Source organism: Oryx dammah, unplaced genomic scaffold (assembly GCF_014754425.2).
Source record: "Oryx dammah isolate SB20612 unplaced genomic scaffold, SCBI_Odam_1.1 HiC_scaffold_13, whole genome shotgun sequence".
In the NCBI taxonomy this organism is placed as follows: domain Eukaryota; kingdom Metazoa; phylum Chordata; class Mammalia; order Artiodactyla; family Bovidae; genus Oryx; species Oryx dammah.
Window position 1 is genome coordinate 30,421,557 of NW_024070197.1, and position 21,121 is coordinate 30,442,677.

Genomic DNA, 21,121 nt, shown 5'->3' on the forward strand with positions numbered 1-21,121 from the left:
TGAATATGCTATCTAGGTTGGTCATAACTTTTCTTCCAAGGAGTAAGCATCTTTTAATTTCATGGCTGCAGTCACCATCTGCAGTGATTCTGGAGCCCCCCAAAATAAAGTCTGACACTGTTTCCACTGTTTCCCCATCTATTTCCCATGAAGCGATGGGACCGGATGCCATGATCTTCATTTTCTGAATGTTGAGCTTTAGGCCAACTTTTTCACTCTCCTCTTTCACTTTCATCAAGAGGCTTTTTAGCTCCTCTTCACTAACTCTTGTGAGACTGTGATTTGGAATAATGAAATATGTATTTGGTCTTCATTCCATTTCTGGCACAGAGCTCTTAAAACTCATGGAACTTCCTAAGTGATAAGAGGTGTTTGATATCTATATTTTTTATATTTACAACAAATCTCTTTCAGCCACACCTGAGTTTGTGTTAAATGAGATGATTTTTGGAAAGCTCCTAAGGATGGGGGCTGATTGCCAAGGGAAGCAACCAGGTGATAAGAGATTTGGAACTTTTAACCTTACCCTCCAACTTCTGGAAAGGGAAGGGGACTCCAGATTAAACTCTATAAAAACTCTTGAACAGGATTGATCTTCCACGTTGGTGAGCCAGAGCACATCCAAGTGCTGGGGGTGGGTGCACTTCAAATTCCAGACAGACAGAGGTTCCTGTAATTGAGACCCTTCTGGAGTTTGCCTTGTGTATCTCTTTATCTGACTCTTCAATTGTATCCTTTAATAACTTTATAATAAACTAAAGTGAACTTTGTAGTAAATCTAGAACCTTCTCATAGAGGCCTTCCATGGTCACTCTGCCTAAAATTTCCAACACCCTTGTCCTAGTTACATTTCATCTTCCTTCCCTGCTTTGATTTTTCTCCTTTGTACTTATCACTGTCTAATATGATACATTTTAAAATTTAATTTAAAAAACCTCTTCATTAGCATATGAGCTAAAGAACAGGGAATTTTGTCTGTTCTGTGCACTCCTGTGTTGAATGGCCTATCTGATTTGCATATTCTTGAAACCATTTTTATTTTAAAATGTAAGAATGTAGGTGTTACCTTCCCACACAAATATGGTTGAAGTTAGCATACCAGAAACATTTGTAACTCATCAAGAGTGTATTATTTCTTGCCTAAGATTACTAGATCCAATTACAGGGGTTAAAAAAATTTTTTTTTTTCTGGAGTTTCCCTTATATAAACTATTTCTTTGTGAATTGATTGCAAGTCAGGCATGTAATTTAGATGGAGAATTAAAGTGTCTGGTTCTGTAGAGAGTTAGGAGAGCCATTGGGAGCAGAAGGTGTGTGCTTAAAAGGCCTGTAATTGTAACGTGTTGACTGTGAAGAAAGCTGAGTGCCGAAGAATTGATGCTTTTGAACTATGGTGTTGGAGAAGACTCTTGAGAGTCCCTTGGACTGCAAGGAGATCCAACCAGTCCATCCTAAAGGAGATCAGCCCTGGGATTTCTTTGGAAGGAATGATGCTAAAGCTGAAACTCCAATACTTTGGCCACCTCATGCGACGAGTTGACTCATTGGAAAAGACTCTGATGCTGGGAGGGATTGGGGGCAGGAGGAGAAGGGGATGACAGAGGATAAGATGGCTGGATGGCATCACTGACTCAATGGACATGAGTCTGAGTGAACTCTGGGAGTTGGTGATGGACAGGGAGGCTGGCGTGCTGCAATTCATGGGGTTGCAAAGAGTCGGACGCGATTGAACTGAAATGAACTGAACTGACGTGAAAATATGGAAAGACTACATATTGTTAAAAAAGGCATGGAAAAAGGAGAGTCTCCCTTCCTTTCATGTGGAGACTGACAAGTCTGTCAGGAATTGTTGGAGTGGGTTTGTAGAGGTTCCCTGAGCCCCCATTTACTTGCTTTGTGCAGGTTCGTGTGCTTGGTGCCTTGGGAGTGAAGGGAGGTGGACTGGCCCCTGCCATCCAAGAGCTCAGGAGGCAGAGAGATGCGTAGTGGCAAGTATAAAAGATGGGATGCAACCGCAGACCAAGCTTTCCTGGGGGAGGGGGGGATCAGTCATGTGTGGCCGGGAGAAGCGACATCAGGGAGCGCAGGGGGAGGAGGTGAGCTGATCAAGGCACAAGTGGGACCCTTGGAGGAAAAGAAGGGCCCCAGAATAGCCTGGGCCTTCTGTTTTCCCCATGTTTCAGTCATCTAGGGATCTTGTCAAAAAGCAGATTCTGACTCTGGGGGTCAAGGAGGGGAGGCAGAGAGTCTGCGTTTTCATCTATAACAAGCTCTCTGGTGATGCTGATGTTGCTGGTCTTGAGGACAGACCTGGGACCACAGAGTGCCTGCCCGTTCTTCCTCCACCTTGGAGGTGGAGGTCAGCCTGGAAGCTCTGGCATAGGCTTGACAGGTGGTAGGTGGTGAGGATCTGGGTTACAGAAGTAGGGTACAGGCCAGGAGCCCAAGACTGATCTGGTTTTAGGTGTAAGACCACCTGACTTTTCCATGATCACAGGGCCATTAAACTCAGTCTCTGGGCCTCCTCCTGTTCCTGAAATCTCACTGTAAAAGTTCACCTGTGATTTTCATTGACATCTATTTGCCTTCATGATCTCTGATCTCTTAGGACATATTGCTAGAGAGTGTTACTTTGATCTTTCAGAAAGAAAGTGTTTCTAATGTTGGTAGATTTTAAATATTTTTATAAACTTTCCAGGCTGTCTCTTCATGATCAAATCCAATGATAAACTTGAAAATATTTGGCCGCATCAGGTCTTAGCTGGGGGCTGCAGGATCTCTGTGGCAACATACAAGATCTTTCGTTGCAGCATTTGGGCTCTCAAGTTGTGGCGCTTGGGCTTAGTTGCCCCAAGGCACGTGGGATCTTAGTTCCCCAACCAGGGGATGAGCTTGCATCCCCCACATTGCAAGGTAGAATCATTCATCATTTAGTGGTGCTGAGTCTTAGTTGTGGCACAGACGGTCTTAGTTGCATCACATGGATTCTCATTCGGGCACCTCGACTCTAGTTGTGCTGCTCAGGCTTAACTGCTCTGCAGCAAATGGGATCTTAGTTCCCCAACCAAGGATTGAACCCTCGTCCCCAGCATTGCAAGGTGGATTCTTAACTGCTGGACCGCCAGGGAAGTCCCTCCAATGATAAACATTTTAAAAAGCACGGCTCATAAATTAATTGTAGTTGTTGTTCAGGCACCAGGTCATGTCCAACTCTTTGTGACCCCATGGACTACAGCATGCCAGGCCTCCCTCCCTCACTGTCTCCCAGAGTTTGCTGAAACTCATGTCCATTGAGTTGGTGATGCTATACAACCATCTCATCCTCTGCTGCCGATTTCTCCTTTCACACCTAATGATTTAATTAGGTGGGCCTTATTTTTGGGTAGGACTTCTAAATGGAGGGGTTATACAAGTCCTTCTAAAGCTGTCTCAGTCAGCCTCATAGTCAGACCTCATATAAGTCTCAGTCAGCCTGTGTGATATCAGCTGAACCAGAAGGGTAGTTGCAAATATCTTAACGTGGACACCACCAGGACCCGGCCCTGTTAATGTTTGACATCACCCTGATCGAGACTGTAAGTGAGAAACGCGCGGAGGCGGTTTCCGCTTACCGGTGGCAGAGGCAGAACTGAAAGCGCTGTGAGCCTACTCCTCTCTGCTTCCTCACGGGGGCTGCACGCGCCAGCCTGGTGCCGGCGTCCTGTGGTGGCATGGTTGTTCACATGTGGAATTTGATCCTTTCATTAAGGCCCCTGTACCTATTCTTACATAAGAATTGGATCAGGTCACCTTCCTGTCTGTGATACTGCCGTCCCCAGGGGAAAACTCCGTGGTTGTTGTGTGGTGGTGGCGTTTGAGTTTTATTTAAAGGCGACAGGCATGTGTGTCCACAGATGTGTGCTAACCATACACGTACATGTGTGTTTGCAATTTTCTTCCCAGATCTTGGCCCTGATCGCATTCATCTGCATAGAGACCATCATGGAATGCTCCCCGTGTGAAGGCCTCTACTTTTTTGAGTTTGTGAGCTGCAGTGCGTTTGTGGTGACCGGAGTCTTGCTGATTCTGTTCAGTCTCAACCTTCACGTGAGAATTCCCCAGATCAACTGGAATCTGACAGTGAGTAAATGTCATGTTCTCTGACTAGGAAAGGATCGAGTCGAGTGCTCCACGGCTCCCAGGAAAATGAGGAACCATTCCATGGCATGTTTGGGACTGGTTCATTTTGATACATAAGTATTTCCTTGTAATACAACTGTGAAATTTTAAATTTCCATCCTGGGTTGAATAGCATGACTGCAGAATTAATGGGACCTTCACTAATGACAGAAACATAACGATTATTCTGACTTCTTTAAAGATGTCATTTCAATTTGGGGATCCTTTGAGACAATTGGTAATGTTGATATTTATAGAATATGGGAAAGAGAGCATGGAATGAATACATTTGCATATTTTCACACTGGACCTGAAAGCCGTTTACAAAAGTACTGATTCGGGAAGAGCTGAAAATATGAATGAAATTGCCATTAACTTGTGAAACCTAGGAAATATTATTACTATTAAATTCAGAGCAGAGGTCCCAGAGGGTTTGCTGGGTTGATCAGTGAGTCTTGAGGAAATGTGTCCTTTGCTCTCCATGGTTTGGGGCTCTTAACTCTGATGGCCCTTACTCTCTGATCGGCACGGGAAGCTCAAGGCTGGTCACTCCCAGGCCCCCTTTCCTGGACTTGTGTGACTTGTCCCTGCTGTGCCAAGCAGAAGAGTGAACTTAACAGCACTTTGTTGTCTTGATATTTCTTTGCAAATAAGCACGTGTAGTATTTCAAAGAGAGCCAGTCAGGGAGACACAGGAAGGCCCTATCAGCTGCCTTGGGTTGTCGGGGAGGGGCTCTGAGCCTGTTTGCGCTCACATGGGCTCCTCTCCTGCTGGCCAGGCGCACGCAGCACTGAAAAGCATGGCCTGGAGTGCTGGAGCCCGGGAGGAAGCAGCCTGGCTGGTCGCCTTGCCTGGCGGGGCCACTCCCTGGTGTTCCAGTGGGGGAACCAAGAGGTGACCATCTTCCTGACAGAGTGCAGTCTGCATCATTCAGACCCTTTTAGGAAGAAAAATAAAAGGAGAACTGGGCTAGAAAAGTTGTCCATTGAAAAGTTGGTTTCATCCTGACGTTGAAAAGGAAGAAATAAGCTCTAAAACCTCAAGATTTACTGGAGGCATTTCATCACAGTTTCTGGTGACAGGTTTTAGTGTCTCAGCTCTTTTTAAGATAAAGTCTATGTTAAAGAAAATGCTTCCAGTGTTGTGATCTAAATTGACTGTAACGAACAGGCAATGCAAGAGTACCTCGCAAACCTCCCCCAACCAGCATGCAGGCTCCATGGGGGCAAGGTCATCGTCATGGGGTAAGGTACATTGGAAACCCAGACCCCTAGAGTGTCTACCTCTGCAGCTGCTGCTAAGTCACTTCAGTCGTGTCCAACTCTGCGCAACCCCATAGATGGCAGCCCACGAGGCTCCCCCATCCCTGGGATTCTCCAGGCAGGAACACTGGAGTTGGTTGCCATTTCCTTCTCCAACGCATGAAAGTAAAAATGAAAGTGAAGTCGCTCAGTCGTGCGCGACTCTTATCGACCTCATGGACTACAGCCTACCAGGCTTCTCCACCCATGGGATTTTCCAGGCAAGAGTATTGGAGTGGGGTGCCATTGCCTTCTTAGACACTCTGCTAGAGTGTCTAAGGCCAAAATAAATACCTCTGAGGGAGGCGCTGGGCTGGGCTGTGAATAAAACCACACCAGAGATCCTGTTTGACAAAGAAGCAGCTACTAAGATGGTTAAGACCCAGGGGCTTTGAGTTAGGCCACCTTGTCTGTATTCAAGTCCAAGGTGGCTCTTAAGAGCTGTATTTGACCCTGGGCAAGTCACTTAGAGCCCCCAAGTGGAGATAGTAGCATTTTTCTTGCAGAGTTGTTTTAAGAATGAAATGAGACAAGTGTGTACAAAGGCTCCAAACCAGTGGGCACTGCTGCCAGTATGAGAAATAGTAACTTAACTGTGAGTCAGAGGCCACTGGTGTCTGTCAGCCACGTCATTCTCCTGTAGACTTCACCAGCTTTGACTTCACACCCTGAATTCTGCCTCATCTACTTATTTGACAGCCATAAATTTGTTAGAAGACTTCATACCTCACTCAGTTGTATAACATAGGGAATTATAGCCATTTTCTTATAATAACTTCTAAGGGAGTAGAATCTGCAAAAATACTGAATCACTCTGCTGTATACCTTCCTTTTTTTTTTTTTGAAAGAAAGAATTGCCAGGAATTCCCTGGCAGTCCACTGGTTAGGACTCTGCACTTTCACTGCTGTGGGCCCGGGTTCAATCCCTGGTTGAGAAACTAAGATCCCACAAGCAGTGTGGTGTGGCCAAAATAATAAATAAATAAATAAATAAACAGTTAATTTTAAAAGGACCCCTGATCCCAGATCACCATAACAACAAAAAAGACTATAGGTTCTAATTAATTTGTTCAGGACTTTATCTCCAGAAATACCTATTTGGTGAGCTTTCTTTCTTTTTTTTTTTTTTTAATTTATTTTCATGTATTTATTTATTTGGCTGCTCCAGGTCTTAGTTGCTGCATGTGGGATTTAGTTCCCTGACCAAGGATTGAACCTGGACCCCTTGCATTGAGAGCATGGAGTCTTAGCCTCTGGACCACCAGGGAAGTCCCTGGTGAGCTTTCTTAAATACCTAGTTTTTCTGTTTTAACTGTGAAAGTCTTTCCGCTGGTTGGCAACCATATGTTGGGGGTTGTATCAAAATGCATCTTTTTCACTGGAAAGTTAACATCCCTCCTTTTCTTTAGGATGGTGTTGGCTGGGGCAGATGACTGGGTGGTGCCCCTGGCCTCCTCTCCCACCCTGTCCCTCCGTCCTTCCATCCTTTTCCTACCACTGACGACCAGGGTCTCCCACTCCCCATAGCTGGCAGTCAGAGCCCTCCAGCCCTGGAAGCTCAGTCAGACTTGTAGAGGAGGGCTGCACATGTCTGCTCTACTTCCCTACTTCCTGATCTCTCTTCTCAGCTTTTATTGTCAAATACAGCATATTCAGAGAAATCTGTAGAAGTCAAAGTACAGTTTAGTGAAGAATGATAAAGACTAGGTAGCCAGACCCCTGGGTCAAGAGTTAGGACAGTGTCAACACCCTATAAGCCTCCCCTGTGTCTCTTGCAAACATGGGGACTACCTTTTCCCCTCTACCATCCACTCCTCCGACACTCCGTCCATGAAAATCCTCTGATCAGGATCACTGGGGGATCGCTGTGCTCCTGGATCCTCTGCTTACTTCCCAGTCCCGCTGCCCCCCCACCAATTGTTTCAGCCCTGGAGTACGCCCTGTCTCTCTCCTGCCCTGCTCTCTCCTCTTGCCTCTGATGACACTACAGTCTGTTTTTCTTCTTCCTCTTTGTGTTCCTTCTTCGATGGCCTTTGTGGTGTCTGCTGTCCTCAGGTCAGGACAGGTGTTTCCTGCCCTGAGAACCCAGGCTGGGTGCTGTGGTGAGTTGAGAGCAGTCTGGAGTCACCCAGAGGGGCCACCTGCAGAGTCCTGAGGCTCTGCTGTGACTCATTGTGTGGGGTTTTCTGACACCACTTTTGACACCAAATATATAGGTTTTTTTTTTTTTCCCCTACACCAAATCTGTGTAGTTTTTCCGCACTGAGTAATTCTCCAAGACCAACTGTGCTGTGCTTAGTCGCTCAGTCGTGTCTGACTTTCAACCCCATGGATAGTAGCCCACCAAGCTCTTCTGTCCATGGGATTCTCTTGGGTATTCAGCAATTCAATTTAGTTCTGACACTAATTCCTGGAGTTAATGCAGACTCCACAGGTTAAAGGGCAACTAAGGGCACTCAGGAAATGTTAAGGAATCTGGGACAAAGACCAAATATATATTTTTCATTATGCCAAACTCATCTTTTCTAGAACTCAGCTTCCTCAAGGCCCTTTATTAGAGGTGTCTTGGATCCTAATTAGGTTAGGACTCAGTGACACACTGGGAGTTGTATGACTGGCACAGTAGGCTCTCTATAGATGGTAGCTGCCCCATAATTCAGGGGGCTCCAAAGGGGCTTCACTGGTAGCTCAGAAAGTAAAGAATCTGCCTGTAGTGCAGGAGACCTGGGTTCGATCCCTGGGTCGAGAAGATCCCCTGGAGAAGGAAATGGCAACCTGCTCCAGTATTCTTGGCTGGAGAATCCCGTGGACAGAGGAGCCTGGTGGGCTACAGTCCATGGGATTGCAGGAGTTGGACACGACTTAGTGACTAAACCATTCCACAGAAGAGTTCCCGTCCTTTATGTCTCAGTGCAAAAAGAATTTAGCGAGAGGCAAAGTGATAGATAAGAAGTGATTTATTAGAACACGATGCTTGTGAGGGTGAAAAACAGCTGGGTGAGAGGGCTACAGGTTTATAATCAAAGGAAAAGTGGGGAGGGGAAAAAGACCACTTCTTTTTCCTCATTTTTTTTTTTTTTAGTAGATGTCATGCCTCCATCATCAGCTCCTCCTCCAGGTTGAGAGGGGGAGTTTTTTTGTCCCTACCTAATTAAGCCAAGATGGTCATGGGACTGTGGAAATGTTATTTCAGGTCTCAGCACAATGAGGGTCTTTACTTTGAAATGTCGCCTTTCCATAAATTACTGCCCTTTTAGGTGTGCAGAGAGCATGTCCTAGGGGTCATAACCTGCTGAGCTCCCAGGCAGGATGTGGGTCTCATGTGCCATTGTTTGACTATCTTGGGGCGCGTCTCATGCTTGTGCTGCACGGTTTTGGTGCTCAGGAAGCCTGTTTGGTTTTGTAGTTAAGCAAACCTGTTTTCTTAAGTGACTGTTAACTTACAGGGGTCTCCCATATTTTTTTTACTTACAATCCCTTAGTGGGATCAGCTGTTCAGTGACCTACCTTGTCCCTCTCCTCTGTCTTTATCACTCTGGCATCAGTACTATGGCCAGTCTCATGGTACCGGGGCTCTCAGGGCACAGTGTGGGCTGAATGGTTGTAAACCTCCTCTCTTACTCATGTGTAGAACTGACTTCAGCCAGGCGCAGAGCCTGGTTATTAAGCAGTGGTGGTGAGCACCTGTCTGGGGCCAGGCTTTGGGAGCTGAAAGCAAGCACAGGGTAGACGCTAGCTGCTCTTCTGTGTGCTGTGTGTGATGCGGTCTTGTGTGAGGTCTGGGAGAACACAGTGGATTCCTCAGCGGAGGAGGCCTGGAGCAGGTCAGTTGGGGAAGTTCAGAGGAAATGCCAGATTCCAGTTGAGCCTCAGGGATGAATAGGCGCTTGCTGGGCACAGAGTATGGAGGGGTGGGGCGCACTGTAGGGTGGTCCACTCTCTGGGACTGGAGCAGGATCGTGGGCTCAGGGCCCTGTGGGGTTGGGTATGTGATGGAAATGGGCAAGTGAAGAGGTGGGCCAGCGGTCCATGAGACCCAGACACTCTCCTACTAAGTCCCAGCCAGTGTGTTACTTCACGGGACTTTTAAGAACGATCTTTCAAGAACAGCTGAAAGTTGGATTTTTTTTAAATTTTTGGTTGCACTGGGTCTCCGTGGCAGTGTGAGGACGTTCTCTAGTTGTGGCGCAGGCTCAGCAGTTGTGGTGCATGGGCTGAGTTGCCCCACAGCATATGGATGTGAGGTCCTACACCAAGGATTGAACCCGAATCCCCTGCATTGGGAGGTGGGTTGTTAACCACTGGACCACCAGGGAAGTCCCTGGACTTTTTTTCTTTTAAAGAAGTTTCTTATTTATATGAAATGTCCAGGATAGGCAAATCCTTAAAGACAGAAAACTAATTGGTAGTTTCCTAGGATTAAGGGAAAGGATGAAGAGTTAACTGCTAATGAGTATGAGGTTTGTTTTGGAAGTGCTAAAAATGTTCAAAAAGTAAATTGTGGTGAATTATATCTCAATAAAGCTGTTATTAAAATCATATGTGATAGCAGCCGTGCAGTGGTAACCACTTAATACAGGGGTGTAATACTCTAGAATTCCCTAGACTGTCTTTCACAAGTAGATGTATGTTGTGATACGTGAATGCCAAAAAATGGAACCATTAAAGTCAAGCTTTCCCATTTGAACTATCTTGGGTATCTTCCATGTTAAATATAACTATATCATTAGTTTTAATGACTGCATATTGTTCCAATTGGAAATACCATTTTACTTAACAAGTCTTTGATTCTTAAGTATTTTATCTTCAGTTTTTTGCTATTTTGAATAACATGATGAACATCCTTATGCTTAGGCCTTTTTGCAACTAGTATGCTATTTAAGATGATTTAAGAAGTATGCTGTTTAAGAAGATTTCCAAATGTGGAATTCATAGACAAATAGCATGCACGTCTTCAGAGGAGATTGGGCATGTTCCAGGTGGTGTAGCTGTAGACACATGAACCTCTTCAAAATCTCAGCATTTTATCATAAAACATTTCCTCCTGTTTCTGAGTAGCCTTTGGTTTAGAAACTATAGTTGTCTTTATCCCTGAAGCTCCTTACCCAGAGTTGTGTGTAACTAAACACATCCAGGTTTAACTTTGTGAAACATTTGTCCTGGCTTCACGCTGGTCACCACTGAAAACTGCCCTGCTGATAGACCTCTCTGGGTAGAGTTTGTAGTTGTACTTCACTGCTGTCCATGAGCGGGGGCAGAAGCAGAGGCGCTGGCCAGGAGTGTGGCAGGAGACGCTGCAGGGCTCAGGACTGTTAGGAGGTGAATTTTGCCATCTTTAAGGAGGAGATGGCCCCCAAAGCCAGGCCAGCCGGCAGGACCCACCTGGTGATGATGATACAGTCAAGCTGGCACCTAAGCATTGTAGGGTTTTGCCTGGTTTCTCTTTCCCTGTAGAGAGCATAGAGGCGCTTTGGTATGACCCAGGCTGTGGGGGCTTAATGCACAAGTGGAAATATCAGAAGTAACAATAAACATGCAGGGAACCCTAAGTGTGGGCTAGGCACATGCTTGGTTTTTCATGTACGCTGTTCCACCCAGTCCTTGAAACAACTCTGGAGGGGTGGGGGACTGTGTCCACATATGACACGAGAGGGAAAGTGACCGGTCCACAGTTGTGGGTGGTTAGGCCCCTCGTCTGGGTGTTTATATGAATCACTGTGCTGTATTCCCCTAGCCAACTAAGACAGGAGCTAAATCTTTGAAGCATTGGATTTGTAACCTGATTTGCTTTGCAAGGAGCTTAGGGGAAAATCCTCTAGGCTTTAGCATCATGGAGACTTGGAAGACCATGCACGAGGAAGAGGAGTGTGCGGCCTGGCTAAGTGTGTGCTCCAGCTCTGGAAGCAGCACTCTTCATATGTCACAAACGCATGAAGGGGCTTCACCAGTTTAAGTCTATTCTTGTCCATAAGAGGATTTGAACGTGTTTTGAAAAGAAGACAGTAGAACTCTACCTGGTAATTAGTGAGTGTGTCCTTGTGGGTTAGCAGTTTGGTTTCTATAATAGGTCATTAAGAAACGGTCATTTAACATGGTGCCTTCCTTGGTGGTCCAGTGGTTAAGGCTCTGAGCTTCCTCTAGGGGGCGTGGGTTCAATACCTGGTCAGGGAAAATGATCCCACATCCCTTGAGGCAAGGTCAAAAAAGAAGAAAGAAAGAAATGGTAACAGGATGTGTTTGGTTAAAATGTGGATTTTTCTGTGGTGGTTTATCAAGCAGCATCATTAACTATTTAATTAAATAGGATTAATAGCATCTGCTTTGCCTTCCTCTATGCAATCAATACCCCTGGGGCACCAAAATAAAAATAAGGAGCCATCAGAGAGGCTGGGCATTGTGCTTTTTATGTCAAGTTCTTCAGTGATTTTTTCAGACAAAACCCGCAATGATCCTTTTCAAGTGACTCTATCTTATTCTTTAGGATTTGGTCAACACTGGACTCAGCACTTTCTTTTTCTTTATTGCTTCGATCGTACTGGCTGCTTTAAACCATAAAACCGGAGCAGAAATTGCTGCCGTGGTAAGTGAACGCAAATGGTCAAAACAAGGCTGGTTCATGCACTTTCTGTGCCTTGCTGCTCTGTCCCCTGGGCCTGTGTCTTACTGCTTCTCCTTTAGCCTCTCTGCTAATGATGTCACTGGGCCAGCGGAGGCCCCGGTCCCTTCAGTGCTGTGGTTCTTAAAGTGTGGTCCCTGGAACGGCAGCATCACCCGGGAGTTTGTTGGAGATGGCGTTCTCAGCCTTCCCCGGGGCTGCCGAATTGGCAGTGTGTTTTAGCAAGCTCTCAGATGCACGCTCTGGCTTAAGCACCTCTGCTTCAGTCTCTGTCCAGCAGAGGCCTGGATGTCTAAAAGGGCTGTTGCTTTTAAGGGCCTTCCCTGCCAGTGTGGGGTGTTCATGAAGATGCAGTCTGGACACCACATGGCAGTCAGCACAGTGAGGGGTGGGGCAGAGGATGGGACCAGGTAAGGTAAGACTGTCTCTCTCTGTGCTCTGCCTTTCTTTATTGTTCGGTATTTACAAAGAATATGCAGCACTTTTATAACTGAGAGGATGGTTAAAAGGTTTATTGAGAATACTAAACTATGAGCTCTCCAAGGTATCACTCAGTAGGTTCATTAGTCATTATCTAATCGTTAAAACACCACCACTTCCGACTCTCAAGCTGCCCACCCAGAGCTGCCCACAGGAAAGGCAGTGGGGCTGGGGGACTAAGATATGGAATGCTGGGCCTTGTGGCTCGATTTGGGGCCACACTTGAGACCCTGATTTTTCATCTACATGGTGTTTTGTCTACATGGTATTTCTCCCAGGGACCAGTGTCATGAAGGTCTGTGAAAGAGACCCTTCTGTGATCTTTTTCCCTTGTAGATCCAGAATACTTGGAAGGGTCCTGAGGCTGCCTTTTTGTGGGTTACATGACTATGAACTTGGCCAGGGTCTGACAGCTGGACATTTAGTGGGGTCTGGGTGTCGGGGTTGTAGCCAGGAGAGGCTAATGCACCTCGCTCACTGTAAGCTGCCCAGGGGCCCTGCGGACTAACCCGGCTTGTGTCTTGTAGATATTCGGCTTCTTGGCAACAGCGGCCTATGCAGTGAACACTTTCCTGGCCGTGCAGAAGTGGAGGGTCAGCCTCCGGCAGCAGAGTGCCAACGACTACATCCGCGCCCGTACTGAGTCCAGAGACGTGGACAGCCGGCCCGAGATCCAGCGCCTGGACACGTGAGGGCGCACTGAGTCTTCTTCCCTCTGGTCCTCATGCCCGTATTTTCAATCAAGTTTTTCTTTCCCTCATCACATCAGATTATCATGTGACTAAGTTGAATTTTGTCCTCCTTGGTAACAGTTCATTCTGGGCAAGGGTTTTCACGGCAGCCCTGATGGGTGCAGGAGGCAGGGGACCCCATGCCCAGCCTTTCACAGAGGCAGTGGGAAGGTCCTGGCGCTCCCTCCCACCCCCGGTTTGGTGACCGTGGGAGCCACTGTCCGTGCGGGCCACCGTGTCCCCTTCACTGTCCCTGAGCACAGGCTTCAAAGCTGACTCTGAGCCACCCCCTCATATGTATTCATGATGAGTCAGGACTTTGGATTAAATGGGGGCTGTTGGAGGGGAAAAAACAAATACAGGGAGTGAAACTTTATGGTTGGAGCGGTGGGTCAGCACTGCTTTCTGGGCAACCCGCATAGAAGCCCTGGATGCGCTTTAGTCTCGCTGCCAGGATGCCCCTCTCCCCATTGTTTCCATGCCTGGGGGCACCGGGACCCCAGCAGGAGCATGGACAGCCAGCTGTGACACCAAGGATCTCGGCGGTGGGTGTGCCCGCTGGGTGCTTTGCTGGCTCTGGGGGAGGCTGGCACCCTCTTGGCTGGACTCCAGGGCACTGCTGCCCATCAGGAGGTCACCATCTGTCTCCTACCCTGCTGAGACATCCCTGGAATCATCTTCCTGAATCCAGAGGCTCCTCCAAGAATACGAGGACCATCTTGTTTTCCAGTTTCCTAGCTTCCCTGAATACGCCAAGGCCAGACTGCAGATTTTCTGTCATCTTACCTTCCCAGATAAAAGCCACAGGAGAAATACAGGTTGTCTCACCGGCCCGGACCCTTGCCCATTTGCTGGCCTCACGGACCAGAGGTGGGGACACACCTCTGTTTCAAGGGTATGCACTGATTTTCAAACACCTGAGAAGAGTTCGAGAGTGAATTCTGAGTGGCTCCGTCTAGGATTTGAAAACTACTTGAATCTGCACCATGACTGCCCTTTTCACTGATGTTTCGGAGGGCGACGACCCTGTACCTCAGGGTCTTAACTATGAACGTCGACTTGGAGGCTGTCGGGGAACGTTCTAGTTACGTAAGGTTTTGTATGAGTTCTCGATAAAGTGAAGATTATTGTGGTGACTAAGTTACACAGGCCCCTGCAATGCTGTAGGTTCTTTTCTGTTGGAGACTAATTGTTTCTCTTACGGAAAATTTGTTTTTACATGTCGGGTTTTCACTCTTTGAACTGTCCTTAATGTTTACAAACTTCACTCTAGCTCTAATATTTTGTATTTCACCCTCACTAAGGAAAAGAACGCTCACTGCTGGTGGGAACGTTTTGCATTAACTAGGAGAGTCCCCAGGATCTTGTGCTAGTGAGCGCTTGCAGCTTCAGCAGCGGGCAGTGTCATGAGACAGGGGGTCTCGGGGAGCAGAGCCCGTGTGAGAAATGTCCAGCCCTGCACAGGCTGGCATTGCCTTCTGCAGAGTGGAGCAGCGTACGATTTCCTGCATGGGTGTCTTCGTCAGGTAGCACTGCTTGGCTAGGGACCCCGCAGGAGACGGTACTGTGCCAACTCTGAAGGGTTGGGGTTAGGGCTCCCTGAACTGAACATCCTGTACAACTCAAGTTCTGCTGAAGTTCCCTTCTGGGGCTGTGACCCAGGCCACCTGTTCAAGCCCCTGGTCTGGTCGGAGACCCAGCTTGTCTGGGGGTAACTGACCTCCCACTGTCCCCACCTAGGGCAGCCAGGCCTGGTCACGGCGGGTCTGACTGAGCCCTCTTCCCATGGATGTTGTGAGGCAGTACAAACCAGGCTTCACAAACCTCATACCTATTATGTGTAGTGACTTTTGAGGAGATTATGACATCTGGATTTTATCAGTTCATTTTATATATTTATTTTGCATTTGTAGAGTGTATATGCTTCATCAAAATGGGGCTTATTGCCCTCTGAGAGTTCCATTTAAAAACAGGGTTACAAAGACTCAGCCTTGCATCAGATGGGGCCCACTTGGAAGGACCACCCTGAACTTTATCAGGAATCTCCTTCTGGGATTCATGTTACTTAGCCTCAATAAAAAGCTGCCTTTGAAGTGAGATTGGAAAAAAGAAGACTCTTCAGGCGTGGGTTGTTGCCCAAATTTTTCCAAGTCACTTCAATAAAACCGGTTTATCATCTGGCTGAAAGGAGTCTGTTGGTATCCTGAGGATGTATTGTCAGCTGCAAGGAACAGTTCTGAAGCCCACTGAAGTTGTACACGCTGACAGATGATAAAAAGCGATGACACCTTGTGCCATAGGCCACTTAAGAATTAATTTACATGTTAGTGTTGGAATCTTGGAATTATTTATGTCCCTGTAACTATTTAAAGTCCCTTGTGCCATGAGGCTCTCCCATGGTTTTTGTAAATATATTTCTTTATATTTAATTAGCTCCCAGTATAGCCAAAAGTGACCAGATGTACTTATTGGCGTACTGTAGAGTCATAAGTCTTGTCACGTGGTGAGAAGGAAGGAAGGAATATGGTTGTCTAGTGTGAATGGAAAGATACTCGCATTTTCTTTATGTTGTTTCTGTGTACGAACAAGACAATCTAGATTTGGGGAGGCTTAAAAGGGCTTTTTTTTTTTCTTTTTTGCAAATTGAAATAAGCTTATTTTTGCATTTAAGAGTTGTAATATGGACCAGTGTCAGTTTGGTTTGGGGAATTTTTAAGACTGAGGCAATCTTAGTGTTTTTTAATTTTCTGGTGGGATGATATTGGCATTCACAGTTGATGCCCAACTTGTATACGTTTGAATTTGTTCCTGGAGACTGGATGGTTGAAACCCTCAAGCATTTGGTGGAACCTCTGGTGGTTTTAGATGGATGCAAACACTGACGTCTTCAGAGAAAGTTTATCCTGGCATCGATCTGGTTGATGTGGTATTTTTTCTTTTCTCTGATTCTCCTCTACCCTCCCTTCACATTGCTGAAGGCACGGCAGGGGGGTGGGGTGCCTTACCCCTTTCATACAGAGAGATTCCAGTCACGAGAGCCTAAAGATACTTGTCAGCTCTATATAAAGCCGGGGAAGGCACAAGCAGTTACAGATTAAAACCTCATAGCAGAAGTTCTATTTGAGGTAAAAGAAACAGATTTTCACTCTGCAGCAAGTCATTCAAGAGAGACTACCTTTGCCCACAGAAAGGCAAGAATACTGACGCCTGCCCAGTCCCAATATCCATGTCTTCCTTGGCAGCTTGAACCAAAGTGCCAACGTGGACAGAGCCCAGGCTGGCTGCAGGGAAGCTGGGACCCAGTCTGGTTCTGGGGGCTTGGCTCTGGGAAGTGGATGTCACCCCCTACCCTTTGGGCACCATCACTGTCCCTTAGCTAAAGGCTCCCTTCCTGTGGGCAGGCATGGAGTGCCTCTGACCCCACCCCATGTCAGAGGCTTCTTGAGAGAGCTTTGTGACTCAGTTGAAAACATTCCTAGTCTTTTAAAGTTTGCAGTTTCATTCGCCTTTCTTTGAGGCTTTCTGAGTGACTCAGTCTTGGGTTGAGCCACAGGCAGCCTCTGAGGAGATGAAGCACTAACTCTGGTCTGCACATGTATGTGAATTCCTGCTTGCAGCAAATGACCCTTGAATGTGTGTGTGGCCCAAGCTCACCTTTTCTCATAGACTCACCTGTGCTGTTTGGGAAGGAACCCCTCGCCTCTCCATGTGTTTAAGAGGTGGACCAAGTCCCTAATCTCGGGCTCTGCAGGATTTTCTGTGGGCTGTTCTTAGAATATGCCCTAACAGAGTGTGGAGACAACACGTGGCCACTTCAGGGATTCTGGGAGGCAATGACGATGTAAGTGGGTCCCGGTGTGCCACCCATGTTCCAAACAAAGCAACCACGAAGTCTTTGTGCCAAGGCCCGATAGTCATTTTCTCCACATGTGGTTTACCGGAAAACATGACACTAAGAAGATAGCAAAAGGCGAAACCAACTCAGCTGAGGGCTGCTTCTAAATTGACTGTCCCAACCACATAAAAAATGGCTTCCTGCTCTAGTGACTGCCATTAGCGAGTGAGGTCTCCAGACGCATTTCCAGCTCCTGGGGAAGTGTGCAGAACCTAGGGGCTCTCTTATTTCATCAGCACCCACTCCCAGGACCAGCTCAGTGACAGCTGATGAGGGAGCGAGTAGGGGCGGGTCTGGGAGGTGAGAAGAGTGGGGAGGAGGCCCAAATCATCTGCGGAGGGCCTGTCGAGAGCACTGGACATGGTTACCCACCCCGGCTGTGCTTGGTTAACTACATCCTGCCTTCTTTGGAAAGCGAGGTCTTGTATTCTGGAACCCACTTGAGAGCGGGAGCTGAATGTGGGGACCAGCGTGCCTGGGTGCTGCTGGGCTCTTTGTGTGAGTTTGGGAACTCACAGGTGTGGACAGGTGACTCAGATTCTGATCTGGGGCCCCCTCAGAGAGGACGCAGACCCGACACCACCTGCCTCGAGCTGTGTAAACCTTCCTGGCTCTTTTGTAAAATCTTCATTCCTTCTCCCCTCAGCAGATATAGCTGAAATCATAACTGTCTGGTTGAGAAGGTAATTGGAAATCTTTGTGGCTCTTTACATTTCTTTTATTTAGAAACCGTTTCTGCTCTCAATATCTGTTACATCTAAAGAATTTTTTTTCTCGAAGTTTAATGTTTGTTTAGCTTTTTTTTCATACCAGTAAATGGCATTTATATACTTACAGGCTTGAAACTCCCTTCTTTGGTTTAGATTATATTCTCATTTCATTTGGATGTAATTTCTCAGCCTTGGGGATTTACTTTTTCCTTTCTTGTTTTTATTATTCTATAAACATTAAAAAAAATTACCCACCAGCCCACTGAGTCTAAATCAGTGGCAATTTGCCTAAAGTTTAGTTTATGGATCCTTGAATCATGTGTCCTTTTCACAGGGTTAGTTTGTTGTCTAGCTTTTATTCCAAGACTTCAGTCTGGGTGACTTGCTATCTGGACACCCTGGCGTGTCATGTCTCTTTGGGGATGCATTCTACACAGGGCTGAGAGCCTTCAAGAAGGGGTTAATAGCCTGGACTCTACTGAGCTACATCAGAACTTTCATTTAGAGTAGGACCTTGTCTCAAATGACCTTAATCAGCTTTGCTGGCAGGATTAGGGTGAGGCCCGAGTTTTTCACCATTGCGCCTCAGAAGAGAGAACGCGTGACACAATTGATTTGACAAGGGTTTGTACGGGATTCAGTAATAATCTGAAACTATCCAATTTGAGTCATCTTGGGAGGATGCTGCTGAAACTTGGTAGGAAGCGCCCCTTTTATCAGGACAGCCATTTGAAGGAGCGGTCAGGAAGCGAGGACAGCATGGGTCCTGGTGCCTAGGCAGGCAGGGCTGCGTCTGGCTGCTTCCCTCGGTGGCCCATTTTGCTTTCCTGCCTTTTCTAGAATTGACTTCCCAAGATTCAGGACTTTGCTCTCCTCTCTGCAGATGTGAGGAAGGCAGATACTCGGGGCTTGGAGGGAAAACTGACTGGTCCAAGGCCTCCTGGGGGAGCTCAAGGGTGGGACGCCTGTGCACCGCCCACATCCCCATAGGACTGGCCCAGGCCCAAGGCCTCACCCACTCCCAGCTCTGTCACTCTGTAACCTGTTTAAAAACGAGTTTTCAAACCCTGCCTCATGATGAAACTGACGTATATGGATAAAACCAATGCTTTTCTTAAGCAATAAGAGAATGCTAGGGGGCGAAACTATTTGTATATGTTGACATTTGTAAGGGTTCAGGAACCCATGGCAAAAACACTTAGCTATTTATTACAAGTATGACTGTACTTTTTCCTTTTCCCAAAGTAGGTAGTTGTGTCTTTGGATATTCTAAGACAAATAATAATCACTTCACCTTGGTGCCTTCCGTGTCAGTCACATAAACACTCCCATCAATCATGGAATTGAAAAAGATGCACATTTGGTTCAACAAGATAACACTATTTTTGTAGCATGATTTTAGATTGTGTCCTTTTAATATTGCTTTCAGCAACGCTAGTTTTGAGGTTCGGTCATTTTCCCTGTAAAACTTCATTATGTATTTTTAAAAAGAAAAAAAAGAAATCCAACCCCTCAGCTTTCCCTTGTCTCTTCTCTGCTGCTTTCTCCCCAACATCTCGTTCCCGCTTACTTAAACAGTCTGAGAGTAAGAGTATATTTCTGTGAAATAGTTATTAATCAGTATAACTGCATTTGGCATTTTTTTACCCACTTGCTACTTCTGAACAGCCACTGCTCACCTCAAATGGTAAGAGGAAACTGGTTCCATAAGAACAGAACAGAACATTCTCGGTGCTCTGACTTCCCCTTCTTTGGGTCTGAAATGGTGACAAGCCCTTTCCTGGTTGCTGCCTGTCTTCCAGATCCGCTCAGGCCATCCTCCTCCTTGGCCACCAGCTTGCCTCTGCCCATGTGAGACGTCCTGGGGCAGGAGTGGGAGTGGGGACTCTGCTGGTCTCCGGTTCATCTTCCACTGGGATCTCTGGTTCGTGGAGGCCCTGGATAGGTTCGATGGCCCTTTCTGGTTTCCGGCCCAAACATACTAGATTCTGTGCTGTGATGAGCTTGATGAAGACACAGATGACCTTTTGCTTTCCCGCCCCTGCAGGACTGAGTTATGTCTGGTCAAGAGAAATCTTGAGGAAACTAGCTGAGTCCATTTAAAATGAAGGAATGGATTTATTGAAACATAAAAGAAATTTTTTTTTTTCCGCTTTGAAGGGTCAGACAGAATGTGTCATTATTTTCTAACAAAGGAAGACGAGTCAGATGGCTGATAATTCCCATGTGACTACTCTGGTACTTGGCCCAGTGGTACTTGGGGGAGCGGCAATGTTAATTTAATAACTACTACATTTTGCTTCTTAAAAGTCTATTCCCTTTAACAGTGTAGATGCAGCTGTGGGGTGAGCTGAGGTGATGTGTGTTCAGTGAACTTCAGTTTATGCTATTGGTCAGTCTGAGCTCCCATCCTGGCTTCTGAGGCTGGTGTGGGCACCACTCAGCTCCCACCAGCCCCAGATTTGACTATCCATTCAGAGTGGTTTGGGAGCCCCAGAGCCTTCGCTCCTGTTGGTTTATTCCTGACAGCCTACAAGGCCTCACACTGCCCTCAGTTTTCCCCCTTTCTTTCTTTTGAAGGACCAATTTTTTCACGGTACTTGTCCTGATTGTTTTCATAGTGTTCAAATCTGTATTTTTGTATGTAGAGGGAAATAATTTTCTCAACACTAATCGCTAATAAATATTGAATTGTCATGAAGGAGTTCTTGTTTAATAAACGGACGTGTAAAAACAGTATCGTCTCTTTCTTCACTCTGCCTTGCTCCCGCCCCTCCAAAGGCTGTGGCCTGGATCCTGAAACAGCCTTGTGAGGTGGGGGCCAAACAGCCACCGTGGGGGGTGAGGACACTTCGGTATTGCTGTTGACCAGTGGCTTGGCCAGGGGTGGCAAGGTGGAGCCACTCCCAGCAGCCCATCGGCTTTTCCAGGTTCTACTTTCATACGTGTTTTCAGAACACGTTACATATTATGCGAAAAGCTGGGGCAGAGTGCCCTGATCTTTCCCATCACCTGGGCCAAGACACTGACTCACTGTGGGATTGTTACCTTGATGTGAGAAGCTGAGACCCCAGGCCTCTTGTGGAGACCTGAGCAAGTCACAGAACCTTCCGTCAGATTCCTGGACTACGAGAGGACCATGTGAGGAGTAAAGAGCCCACACGAAGATGCCTGGCGGGAGCAAGTGCGCGGGCATTGCTGCTGTAGCCTGCAGACGCAGGATCCATGT

General features: G+C 46.8%; 1 protein-coding gene across 1 annotated transcript in view; it reads left to right on the forward strand.

The window, feature by feature from the left end:
• CMTM4 (CKLF like MARVEL transmembrane domain containing 4) overlaps positions 1–20,628 on the forward strand; it is an 81,109-nt gene extending 60,481 nt beyond the window's left edge. The window contains exons 2-4 of the mRNA XM_040253433.1: positions 3,943–4,119; positions 11,942–12,040; positions 13,084–20,628. Of these exons, the coding sequence (XP_040109367.1) occupies positions 3,943–4,119; positions 11,942–12,040; positions 13,084–13,248 (441 nt within the window). The 3' untranslated portion in view covers positions 13,249–20,628. The remainder of the gene's footprint in view (positions 1–3,942; positions 4,120–11,941; positions 12,041–13,083) is intronic.
• Positions 20,629–21,121: the final 493 nt, after the last annotated feature.